General features: G+C 44.3%; 1 protein-coding gene across 3 annotated transcripts; it reads left to right on the top strand.

Annotated features, from left to right (window-relative positions):
* The first annotated feature begins 231 nt into the window (after nt 1–231).
* PDP1 (pyruvate dehydrogenase phosphatase catalytic subunit 1) lies at nt 232–10,661 on the top strand. Of its 3 annotated transcripts, none has more exons than XM_073330573.1 (2): nt 232–364; nt 6,284–10,661. In XM_073330573.1, the coding sequence occupies exon 2, from the start codon at nt 6,328–6,330 to the stop codon at nt 7,930–7,932; it is 1,605 nt and encodes a 534-aa protein (XP_073186674.1). In that variant the 5' UTR covers nt 232–364; nt 6,284–6,327; the 3' UTR covers nt 7,933–10,661. The 3 variants fall into 3 exon arrangements, with proteins under 3 accessions (XP_073186674.1, XP_073186675.1, XP_073186673.1); XM_073330574.1 differs by lacking the exon at nt 232–364 and adding an exon at nt 456–627; XM_073330572.1 differs by lacking the exon at nt 232–364 and adding an exon at nt 1,105–1,150.
* Nucleotides 10,662–13,287: the final 2,626 nt, after the last annotated feature.

Genomic DNA, 13,287 nt, shown 5'->3' with positions numbered 1-13,287 from the left:
GGCGGGAACCCAGAGGCTCGGGCTCTCTGCGCCTGTGCCCGGTGGGAGGCACGTTGCCGCAGGGCCGGGCCGGGCCGCGCCCCAGCCCGGTTTAGCAGCGCTGCGGGGCCCTGGCAGGCGTGCGGGGAGGTTTCGCCCTTGCCGAGAGGCCGGGCGGTGGCCCGCGCTAGGGCGGCTGCGGGAGGGGCACCCGCTCTCCCGTTAGGCGGCGGCTGAAGGGGGCGGGACGCGGCTCTCACGCGGCGGGCGTCCGGCCTCAAAGGGGCGGAGCTCCGGGCACCCCCCCGCCTGCTCTGGCCGGGTCACGGCCGGGAGCGCAGGAGGGGACGGGCCGCTGCGCTGGGACCGCTCCGCGGCACCGCCGGTGAGTCCAGGCCTCCAGACTTCCTGCGTCATGCGGCCCCTTCCCCCCCACAGCCAATAGGCGGCCGGGCCCTGGCGGCCAGGGGTTATAATCCGCGGCGCGTCATCACCCCCGCCGGGGGGGCGTCTTTCGGTCGCTGCCGTTTGGGTGCGCGGGGCGGCCGGGAGCGGGGCGCGCCGGTCTGGCAGCTCCGCGCCATCCTCCCCTGCCGCTCCTGGGCGCGCGGGACGGGGCTCCCCGGCTGCGGCCACGGAGCCGGCCAGGTGCGTGTCCACACAGCCCGGGGCCCGGGCGTGGGGCGGGCTGCGCGAGCGCCCGAGCCGGGGGGGCGGGGGCTGCGCTGGGTTTCGCCCGTTGGCCGCCCACGTCCACAGAGCCGCTGCGCCCTGCTGTGGGGCGGCGTCTCCCCGCTGTGCCGCTCGGCCGGAGCCGGGCGGGGGTGTGTGTGTGTGTGTGTGAGACGGGGGACGGCTCCCGTCGCGCTGGGTGGCGGATGTGCGCGGGCGCCGTGGCGCGGGGGCCGCTGTAGGGTTATTCGCGCTCCCTCCTCAAGGATGTGCGGCGGCGGCTGCTGAGGCTGCTCGCGGGCGGCACAAACCGCCTGTGTGTGTGTCTCGCCTGTCTCCCCTCCATGCCGGAGAGCGGCTGCTGCTCCTCTCTCTCCGCGCTCTGCTGTGGTAACCTCTCTGCCTTGCTTTCCCTGGGCTGCGCTGGCTGCTTTGTGGATGTTGGCGGCTTCTTGTTGTGACAGGAGAATGTGTGTGTGTCCGGGGCCCAGGCGGATCGGTATGTATCTTGCCCTCCTCCTTGCTGAGTAGCTGGGGCTGGGGTCGGGTGGGAGTTAAGGAAGGGGTACACCACCTGCAGGCGAGAAGGGCGAGCTGGCTCCTGATGGGGGCTGATACCTGAGCCGCTAAAACTCCTGCCTAATGGTTCTTCTCTCCCCAACATGCCTTCTCAATAGACTAGGCGGATCAGTTCATTTCCATGAACAGCTGTCTCAGTTTTGAAACTGGCATGGGGTAGGTTTCATATCGTAAGATACGGGGGTTTCTGATGCGATTAATTCATCCTCAGCACTTCATAGGGAGGAACCAGTTTTTTGTGTGTAGCACCAAAATATGGTGATTTCTAATATATTGACCAATACAAATTTTATAGTGCCTTAAAAAGTTATATCACTATATATGCATACCTAAATATCGCATTACTATAGTGATAAGCACTGTAAAAAAAAAAATCCAGGATTTGCGGAGCTATAAACACAATGTCTACAGAATGGTATAAAATAGTTCTACGCACTATAGAATGCATTTATGGTCTGAAAAGTGCTATTTCCAGGCCATTTAAGCCCTGGGGGCTCTTTTAAGGCAGGTGTGGCTCTAGTCACTTGACAAGCTAACTAGTAATATTTCCAACTAATTTTGCCTTTGAGTTCTTCCTGTTTCTTTGTCTTGTACCAAATTTCTCACTACTTGGTTCTTAAAATACTTTGTGTGGACCACCATTAAAGTATCCTGTCTAGTCGTGGTCTGAGGCCATACTTTGTGTCAATGTTTATAGGGTTAACTGACCAGGCTTGGAGTAATTCTGTACCTTGTCAGTGAATTCAGCACATCCCTTAACTGGTAGCATAATGAGCCAGGATTTATTAAAGCTGACATTCAAAATAGGCTGCTTATGCACATGTCAGTATAGGATGTGATCTGCTGTAAAGTATACAGGGCAAGGAAAAGCTTAAGTATGTTTGCAGTTACAAAAATGAAAAATGTGAGCCTGCCCTCTCACTGCTTTTCTCTTTTAACTTCACAGCTTCTCTCTGTATGTCTTCCCTATGTTGTTGGTGGCTGTGGTTTTTTTTTAACTGATAAAGATAAGGTTTTCACTAACTTAACCTCTGGTGGCACTGCAGAACCAATACAGCTGCAAAACATTAGTTGTATTTTTGCTTCATCATGGATCAAATAACAAAAACTCAGCAGAGTTCTTTCTACAGAATTGGTAGGGTGATTTGTGAAGATGAACACAATTTGACTTTGAAATTAGCAGTCATTGCATCAAAATTTTATAAACTTCTGATGAAGAACAAATACATAACACCCAATATCCACTTTTCTGACCATAAGTATACCTAAAGAACCTACTGAGACTTTTGTCTTGCTCAAAAAAAAAAAAAAATGCTACGTGAACATGACACTCAAACAATATGTATATAGAACTTTCTGCATATTTCTGTAATAGAAGGGACTATAACAGTTAGCTAGCAAAGTGGTAATGTAATGCTGTGTGTGTGTGTTCAAGCCTGTCCTTTTCAACCTAGGTGCCCAAGTCAAATTGGAAGCTTTCTTGAACGAATGCCATCAACTTTAACAAGTTATAAGCTTTCACTCTAATTTTAAAAATAAATAAATCAAACAACTAGACCTTATGGTCCAGATATGAATTGTCTGTAAACCAGTGCAGTGCTTTTTTATTAAGTCTACAGACAGGTGTTTCAGTAAGTCTGCTGAAGCTGGGGAAAGTTGTGGACAACAGCAGAAATGAAAACTAACCAGTTTTGTGAGTTTTCACAGGTGGTATTAGGAGCCCCATAAGGTGCAATGGAAACAGACAACAATTGAGTCAGTTTTCACTGAGGCAGACATTAAAGCTATTCACAGTGGATGAAGATCCAAAAACAGAATTAGAAAAGGAGTAGAGTATCAGAGACACCACAACCATAGCTTTCAGAGTAGCAGCTGCGTTAGTCTGTATCCGCAAAAAGAAAAGGAGGACTTGTAGCACCTTAGAGACTAACAGATACAGAAAGGTGAAGGAGGGGAAGAGTAGTGGAGACCTTCACACCCACTTATCTCATGGCAGGAGCCAAGAAAATGACAGGGAGTATTATCCCTTCTAAAGCCTGCGGGAGAGGGCAGCTTCAAATTTATCAGACACCTATTAGCTGGGCGCTGACCTAAACGATAGAGTCCTTGAGCTGAGTCTGGGGAAAACATACTGGTAAGAATTTTAGCACCCTGCCCTTTCAAAGTAGTTGGTGGTTGGAGGCAGCCCTGGCTGCTCCACTGCACGTTCACCTAGGATTGGGGTGGCAGTCTATTGTTACTAGGAAGTATAGTTTTCAGCATATTGGGTCTCTGGTAAAACTTCTGAGCTATGTGGCTGGGAGTGGGATGGGTGGGAGAGATTGAAGCTAAAAAGAGGAAGTGTGCATAAAAAGTGTGTAAAAATACAGACCCTTACAAAGGGAAACTTTTTGAGGGGAAAATGGGAGAGGGGAGGGGGAGAAGGAAGAGGAAATGTGCTGATGACACATGAAGAAAAGGGATACCATGATCTTATAGGGAAAAGTAGAATGAAACTGTGAGAAGTAAAAGGACTGGATGAATTGTAATCACCAAATGTTACATTGGTATTTGTCAGTTTATTCAACAAATACTTGGCTCATTATGTGACTACCTTTATAGCTGGGCAAATGCATTCTTTAATACCGTTGAAGTTAGTTGCATCACACAACATAATAAGTAATGTTACTAATCAGAGTACTGATTTTTAATTGTATGACTTTAGCAGGGACCATGCTCTGGAGGGATGCAGTGGTGTTCAGTGCAAGTATCTTCAAGCTAGCTTCTTCCTAGGGGAGATGTTCTTGAATAATCTATTCAGTTGCTAGGTAGAATACTCTTGCTTGATTCCTTTGTAGTGGATCTCCTGTCTTAAACCTTTCTAGCAAGAAGCCACTTTCTTAATCTCGGGTGGGGATTTGAAATCTGTCATCCTGGCCTCTTGCACAAAGCTTGCAAATAAAAGCCTTAACTAAAAAAAATCCCTTTTTAGTTTATAAGTGAGAGACTAGTTTTGTAATGAGAATTTTTTTAGTAAAGAACACTGACATTTATTCTGGACACTTTTTCCCTGAGAATAAGACATTGGAACAAACTATAGTATCTATTAATTGAAAATGTACATGCTCTAAAGTTGCTTCTACAAAACAGAAGGCCATTATTATAAGACCTAATCTGCAGGTAAAGTAACTCCTTGCTTAAAGTTGTAGTTATGTTCCTGAAAAATGTGACTTTAAGCGAAACAGTGTTAAGCGAATCCAGTTTCCCCCTAAGAATTAATGTAAATAGGGGGAGTTAGGTTCCAGGGAAATTTTTTTCACCACACACACACACGGTATAAGTTTTAAACAAACAATTTAATACTGTATACAACAATGATGATTGTGAAGCTTGGTCGAGGTGGTGAATTTAGAGGGTGGAGGAGGGTGGGATATTTCCCAGGGAATGCCTTACTGCTAACCCTCAAGAGTTAACATGTTGTTAATGTAGCCTCATACTCTACAAGGTAGCACAAATTGAGGGAGGGGAGACAGCATGGCAGCAGAGAGAGACACTCTGTGTGGGGGAGAGATGTGCATTGCCCCTTTAAATATGCTGACCTCATTCTAAGTACATTGCCTTTAAAAAGATCAGGAAGTTGAGATAGCAGCTGCAGCGAGTGAGCTCTCTCCATCCTGAGCCCCCCCTGCCCCCATCCTGTCCCATCCCCACCCTGTTCTGTATGGAGAAGGGGTAAGCAGGGGGCAGGAGTAGGGGGACACCCTGACATTAGCTCCCCCTCTGCCCTTCCCCTCCCCTGCACAAAAAGCAGGAGGCTCTGGGGAGCAGCTCCAAGGCAGAGGGCAGGAGCAGCACATGGCAGTGGGGGGGGGGAAGGGACAGCTGAACTGCCAGCAATCGATAGCCTGCTGGGCGGCTGCTGCACAGGGAACTTAGGGGAGCAGGGAGCTGATATGGGGGGGGGGGCTCATTTATGCTATAATATTTGGTTTTCAGACTCTCTCAATTTAAGGGGCATTCCTAAAGTTAATAGAACTGTCAGTGCAGATAACTTTGTGTAGGTCCCTCTAGAAGGCCTAATTTAAACAGGGGACTATGTATATACTGCCCCACAGTGTGCACCTAAGTGTTGCTCTGTAACTCCCCCATGTGGACAGTAAGCATAAACCTAAAGGTCTCGCGTTTGCACTAATGGTCTCTTCAAAGTCCAATAATAATTTTAGTAAGGAAGCTTCCAAACTAATCTAAACCGTTTAAGAATTTACTGGAAGGAGCCTCCACACTGGACAGGCTTCTGATGTAGAAAAGGCTTTAATTAATGTTCTTGAGACTTAATTATATTTCTGTAGAAACTTCAAAGAGGACTACTTAAGGTGCACTTGGGACCTTTACATTTGCACCTGCAGCATCCACATGGGTGAGTTAAAGCGCAGCAGTTTGGTGTGCAGTGCTGCTTGTGCCCCCCTTAGTCCGAATTGCAGGGCAATGTAGATGTGCCCTCAGTTTGAAGAGTTTCAGAGCTCCTCCTTGTATCTGCCAGCATTGAGGAACTCTTCTTACCTCACCACTTCTAGTTTGGAATTAGTTTTGCTCCCTCCACAGCATCCTCTGGCTCCTGTTGGCCCAGGAAGTGAGACTGGGAAATGAAAGCAGACTTCCAAGGAGTGGCTTGCTAACCTCCAATTTCTTTGAATTTATATTGGCAACCCGCCTAACCGTACAAGGATGGTACTCATTTAACTTCCTACCTTATGTCTGGTACAAAAGACCAAAATATCTAAATCAAATATTTAAGTACAGTATAGTTCATGTTGCTCCTGAACAAGATGATGCACTTCTGCAAGCATTTTTTTCACACTGCCTTTCCCTCTTCCTCTTCTGTAAAAGGACTCCGTGTGTGGGTGTATAATGGTGTACAATTTCATCAACTTTACCATTTTCTTCACTGTCTTGAAACGCTAACTTATTTTGTTCTATAGCTAAGCTTTCTATGATACAAATCTATCTATGCTAAAGCTAACTGCTTCACTAAACCTAGTGGTGTATTGTTTTTTTTTCTCGTCCTGTCTTTCAGCAATTCCTGTCAGAAGCTCCAGACTGCCATTATTCTCTGATGCCATGCCAGCACCAACTCAACTGTTTCCATTGATTCGTAACTGTGAGATTGGCAGGATATACAATACAGTGTGCTACTGCCATCACAAACATCTTTGTTGTCTGTCACCTCATTTGGCTCACAATCATTTGAGATGTGCACCTCAGAAGAAACTTGCAACACTCTGTCCAAAAGAGAATTTTAATCAGTTTATCCATGCAAGGAGCTATGTTTCCACACCACAGAGATTTTACCTCACTCCTCCACAGGTCAACAGCATTTTGAAGGCAAATGAATACAGCTTTAAAGTCCCAGAATTTGATGGCAAAAATGTAAGTTCTATTCTTGGCTTTGATAGCAACCAGTTGCCTGCTAATGCTCCAATAGAAGACAGGAGGAGTGCGGCGACATGCTTACAAACAAGAGGAATGCTTCTAGGTGTATTTGATGGCCATGCAGGCTGTGCTTGTGCTCAGGCTGTCAGCGAAAGACTCTTCTACTACATTGCTGTCTCTTTGTTACCTCACGAGACTCTACTTGAAATAGAAAATGCAGTGGAGAGTGGCCGTGCCCTGTTGCCCATCTTACAGTGGCACAAGCATCCCAATGATTATTTTAGTAAGGAAGCTTCCAAACTGTATTTCAACAGTTTAAGAACTTACTGGCAGGAGCTCATAGACCTCAACACTGGAGAGACTACTGATGTAAAGGAGGCTTTAATTAATGCTTTCAAGAGGCTTGATAATGATATTTCATTAGAAGCTCAAGTGGGAGATCCAAACTCTTTTCTCAATTACTTGGTACTGCGAGTGGCGTTTTCAGGAGCAACTGCCTGCGTGGCTCATGTAGATGGTGTTGATTTGCATGTTGCTAATACTGGTGACAGCAGGGCAATGCTTGGTGTTCAAGAAGAAGATGGATCTTGGTCTGCACTTGCTCTGTCCTATGATCATAATGCCCAGAATGAAAGTGAAATAGAACGAGTAAAAGTGGAGCACCCAAAGTCTGAAGAGAAAAGTGTTGTAAAACAAGATAGGCTGTTAGGCTTATTGATGCCTTTCAGAGCTTTTGGTGATGTGAAATTCAAATGGAGCATTGAACTTCAGAAGAGAGTGATAGAATCGGGCCCAGATCAGTTGAATGACAATGAGTATACGAAGTTTATCCCTCCTAACTATCACACTCCTCCATATCTCACAGCTGAGCCAGAGGTCATACATCACAAATTAAGGCCACAGGATAAATTCCTGGTGTTGGCTACAGATGGCCTGTGGGAGACGATGCATAGGCAGGACGTGGTTAGAATTGTAGGAGAGTATCTCACTGGAGTTCATCACCAACAGCCAATAGCCGTTGGTGGTTATAAGGTAACTCTGGGACAGATGCATGGTCTCCTAACAGAAAGGAGAGCCAGAATCTCCTCTGTATTTGAAGATCAGAATGCAGCAACTCATCTGATACGTCATGCAGTGGGAAATAATGAGTTTGGCACTGTTGATCATGAGCGGCTGTCCAAGATGCTTAGTCTTCCAGAAGAGTTGGCTAGGATGTACAGAGATGACATTACAATTATTGTGGTGCAGTTCAACTCTCATGTTGTAGGTGCATGTCAAAATGAGGAATTCTGAATTTTAAATGGATGTACAATTTACCAAAGTTGTCAGAATGAGTAGTCTGATCAGAAGACAAAAATATACTTGGTGAGCAAACCAGAGTGTCTGCTTATTTGAATTAAAATGTGTGCAAGTACATTTCTCCCTCCATTGACCAAAGTTTTATTAACTGTGGAAAGTGCTATTGAACTAAGTCTTCCAAGAAAATGGCCCAACTTGGAAAGAGGGACTTGAAAGAAGTTTGCACTATTGAATCAATGAATGCTGCTAGAACAATATTTTGGGTTTGGTAGTGGTAGGTGAGAGTGAGGGGATAGCTAATTCTCTATTAATCATCACACTGTTTTGACTAGTCATGAAACAAAGCCTGTTTGTAAACATGTAAATATCTATATGGCTATCTTACTAGAAAAAGATAGGAATCTTGTTGAATATCAGAACTGATAGGAATGAATTTTTGTCTGCAAAGTAGATATGGTTATTCTGCATGTATGTGTGGTGTTTTGCCCTTTTATATTTTTTTCTCCCTAGGGAAAGAAAGATGCTGTAAGTAGTAGGAAACTGACTTGATAAACGCTATCCTTGAGTTTTTTTCCCAATTTTGCTTAGACAATGTCATTCTTCACTTAACATTCTTGGCAACTATATATGTATTTTTAACTTTCAAATGCAACTCTTTAAGCCATAATCAACCAGCTCTTAAGATAACTGGGCTAAGCATATTGGGATCTCATAGTAACTTATACAAATGCAGTTTTAAATTCCCTCATGCTGATAGTCTTCTGCCTTTTGGGGGGCGGGGGGGGGGGATTTTTTGCACAACTTTAAGGGCAATAATATCTTTCTGACATCACTGAAAAATCAACTGCATAAGAAAATTCCATTATGGAAGACTTCAGCTTGCAGTATGAAACCATAACTCTGTCTTTTGCAAAATATGGAAGTATTTTCAGTCAGAACTGTGGTGCCTGTTCAAAAGGTCACATCCTTGGCAGGCAATACTACTGTCTGGTACCAAAAATCACCTCTAATCACATGATGAATTCTAATATGAACTTCTGAAGAGACTAGAAAATCACTGTTAGCTATTTGGTGGCTTAGTAAATTAGCACTTATGTTAACTTCTTCTGTTGTGGTAGTTTCAGCTGGGTCACATGTACTGGATTACTTAAATATCAACATCGGGAAATTCACTCATGTTTTACATAGGCAGGTAAATTGAAAACATCATAATGATTTAAATAGTTTTCTCTATTAGTACACCTAACTGGCCTGCATGTTGTATGCGTAACAATAGTTGGTTTCTTGGCATTACAGCATCAATTACTGTAAATCCTTTGAAAGAACTCAATCAGTGAATGCATGTTCTCTTGCATTCACAATTTCATGATAGAAGAAAGTCTCTTAAATGGTTCTCTGTTATGACTGAATTGCAAAGTTAAAAGGAGATTACATGGTATTTCAGACTAAATTTTATGCAACTGTAACTGCTGAACACGACTCTAAAGTAGGCATAGAGGCCATCATATCAAGTTTTCAGTCCCTCTTTATTTTACCTTTTTATATCTAAATAAGCATAACCTAAAACTGAGGGCTTTCTCAACTCAAATAGTATCAGTGGCCCTTTATACACTTAAATTCTTGAATTCAAAAACTTATAATTCTTGTTTTTATTGTAGAAACTTTCTTGATTACATGTATTCTCCTAGTAAGTAGTTGTGAACTTGTTTATAGAGGCCCTGGAGCAGTTACCGTGTTCAATATCTTCTATGTTGCATTATAATTATAAACAAAAAAAAAAGTCAGGAAGGTGTTTAACTCCTTTTTGGAGTTCTCCATTATAATTAACTTAGTTAGGGGAATCTTCTGAGTCAAATTCATATGATATGTGTTGTAAAAACATAAAGTTTCTTGTCTTGGTCGATCGTTAAGCTACTTGAGTTTTCCAGTAAACACTGTACTGCCAAGAAAGCCTGTCACAAACACTGAACTTGTTTATAGTACACACTTTTTTTTTCATCTTACAAATGCTGTGCAGCCTTAACTGCCTGCAGCCTTAACAAAATATGTTGGTCTTCCCTCTCTGAGTAGAAGAAACTTGATCTTTACAGCAGAGCTTGCTTCATTTCCTCCCTTCTCCCGCTACTCCTCCTGTGTCCCCCCCCGTTCCCCCACAGCAAATTGAGGATGTTGTCTGGATGTTCATATTTTTGGAACGTGAATGACAAACTGGCCCTTTGGGGAGGAGGGAACAAACTATAATGCTGTCCTAAACAAATGTTGGTTGTTAGTCATCATTGGCTTTGTATGTTGCATATTAATGACTAAATGTCATTAGATAGGTCAGTGTGTTCTTTTGGCCTCTATTATGCTGTCTTTCATTCACTTACAAAATGTATTTAAGCTGTTACATTATTTAGACTTTGTTACACTTTTCTACTGTTTAAATATTTCAGTGTATGTATTATGTTTGTGTGGCTCTCGCTATGAGTTTGGTACAAGTCATAACTGGTTAAACCTAACACTGATCCTCTGTACGGCATTCACTTATAAGAAGCTTGTTTTCGTTCATACAAAAGATGCACATATACAGGATCAAATGAACCAGTATTTATGTATGGGCTGGAGACTTACTCAAAATGTATGCAGTGAACTGAAGCAGTATAACTACTTATAAATGCCATGTGACATAATCTACAACAGTCTTCTAATAGACTTCAATAAAAAGATCAGTTATACAGACATCACTGTGTATAAAGTAACATTTTGTTCTGTAACACACAAGGAACATTATTTTGCCTTTTTTCCCCTAAAAGCCTGGCTATGGGAGGAGTTCTAACACATTACAGTACTGCCAGAATTGAAGCTACATTCTGTTAGGCTTTGTACAACAATGTCTAGTGAGAGAGTCCCTGCTCTGAAAATCTTATTCTAAATTGACAAAGCATTGGGTAGGAAAATGGGAGCGATGTGACTTCTTTGCCAGGGTAATACATCAAGTTAGAGCCAGTTTGAGAATGCAGGTCTCAACTTACAGCATGGGGACCTGGATACTGGACTATATCGCTCTCTTTAATTCTGAGCCCAGCTACCCTGAAGCTTGTCTCTACTGTACATATTAATATTACTGTGTATATCCTCTATTGATCTTCCTATTAATCTTCATGGATGGTTGAGGGGTGAGCCTGGGTAACACCAACTGTAAAACTCAAACTATTCTCTATTAAACTTGGGCCCTGCACCTTTTCTACTATGATATGACATGCAATGGACCATACTCAATCTGAAATAAGGAAATGAATGTGTCTAATATGCAAAAACATCTGATGTGATGGTATAAGTCAGTTGTGTGGAACTCCCAATTTTTTTTGCTGGCGCGGGGGTGTTGCATGACCCCTCTTGTGGCTTCCCTTTGCTTCATCGATCAAAGTCATTTTTCTGCAGAGAAGTAAAGAAATCTGCGGGGGACATGAAGTCTCTGCATGCTCAGTGGCCCAGAATTCCCCCAGCAGTAGATAGTTCTATCTGACTTCAGGAATAGTTCTTCCTAACTTCTTGCCTACATTTTGTTTATAGTTGAAGTTAAGTCAAGACCACATTTAAACTTAAGTGTCGTGGAGAGAACACTGTTGTAGAATAGTAACTGACCTTTGTTGAGGTACTCCTGCTTCCTAACTTGCCTAAAGCAATTTCACAGTACCATTGCATTTTAATGCAAATATACGCTTCCTATAGTTTGTCTTGCTGCAACCTAACCTTCAAAATGTGTGGTGTTTACTTCTAGCTATCTTGGGATAGATGACATGATCCCCAATGCATTGTGGTTAGTCCTCTAGCACTGGTATATAAGAACACCACCACTTCTGCTTCTACTGCAAAAATAAATACCTTCTAGATGGAGGTACTGAAGAAAACACACTAAATCTGTAGAAGCTGCCTTGAATAACTTTTCACAACACTTCTTAAGTAGAAGTTAAGAGTTCAACTTTACAATTTATATTTAATTCATATTCTGAAGATATATTCATGTTAAAGTGAATGTAATCACTCTGTTGGCCAGGATTCCCTGAAGGAAAAGAGGAGCACTAATCTTAAATTGTGACACTTGCTACTGTGTCTACTTTGATACTTAAGGTTGTGGTTTTAAGGATTTGATTGGGTTTTTTGTATTCAGTTTCTCTTAAAACAGAGGTAGGCAAACTTTTTGGCCTGAGGGCTACATCGAGGTTCCAAAACTGTATGGAGGGCCCGGTAGGGAAGGCTGTACCTCCCCAAACCCTAACCGCCCCCTCCCACTTCCTGCCCCTGACTGCCATCCCTCAGAACCCCCTACTTGTTCCCTGACCACCCGACTTGGGACCCCCTGACCCTACCCGCACCCTGGGACCCCAGCCCCGCCTTCTTCCTAACTGCCCCGACACCTATCCACCTCCCCCCCCAAAGCCCCTTTCAGAATGCGGCCCTGCGAACGTGGGAGGAGGAGCAGGGGCAGCCGCGCAGCTGGAGAGAAGCGGCAGTTTCTACTTCCAAGTGCCGCTTCTCTCTGGCCAGCTGCATGGCCACCCGGTGCTCCTGTGGCCCGCCTGCTCCCCTGTGGCTGCAGGTGAGCCTCCCTCCCTGCTCTCCACTGCCCCCACAGTGCAGTGCCCTCCCATGCTGAGGCTGCGAGGGAGGGGCTAGCCTCCTAGGCTGGGATCTCGAGGGCTGGGCTGGGCAGGACAGTCCTCCAGGCCGTAGTTTGCCCACCTCTGTTTTATAACAACTGTTATACCAGGAGGTACCATTTTGCAGATATGTACCTGTACATTTCTATGGTCTTCTCTACCTTGAGAAGTTGCGTAAGATTAATTTTAGTTTGGGGTTGTTGCTTTTTGTTTGGTTGGGTTTTTTTGAAGTGCCTTGTATCCACATACAAGCATTATTCAATCAAATTTGATGTCTAAGCCCTGGTCTACACTAGGACTTTAGGTCGAATTTAGCAACGTTAAATCGATTTAAACCTGCACCCGTCCACACAGTGAAGCCCTTTATTTCGACTTAAAGGGCTCTTAAAATCGATTTCCTTACTCCACCCCTGACAAGTGGATTAGCGCTTAAATCGACGTTCCCAGCTCGAATTTGGGGTACTGTGGACACAATTCGATGGTATTGGCCTCCGGGAGCTATCCCAGAGTGCTCCATTCTGACCGCTCTGGACAGCACTCTCAACTCAGATGCACTGGCCAGGTAGACAGGAAAAGAACCGCGAACTTTTGAATCTCATTTCCTCTTTGGCCAGCGTGGCAAGCTGCAGGTGACCATGCAGAGCTCATCAGCACAGGTGACCATGATGGAGTCCCAGAATCGCAAAAGAGCTCCAGCATGGACCGA

Source organism: Lepidochelys kempii, chromosome 2, assembly GCF_965140265.1.
Source record: "Lepidochelys kempii isolate rLepKem1 chromosome 2, rLepKem1.hap2, whole genome shotgun sequence".
Taxonomy (NCBI): domain Eukaryota; kingdom Metazoa; phylum Chordata; order Testudines; family Cheloniidae; genus Lepidochelys; species Lepidochelys kempii.
This window is presented reverse-complemented; position numbering and strand designations above follow the sequence as displayed.

What these genes read in the sequence shown, in the direction of transcription:
- PDP1 (XM_073330572.1), top strand. Translation starts at nt 1,120, where the DNA reads ATGTGTGTGTGTCCGGGGCCCAGGCGGATCG. An exon ending in TCCGGGGCCCAGGCGGATCG is followed by an intron (nt 1,151 to 6,283) that starts GTATGTATCTTG and finishes CCTGTCTTTCAG; the next exon opens with CAATTCCTGTCAGAAGCTCC.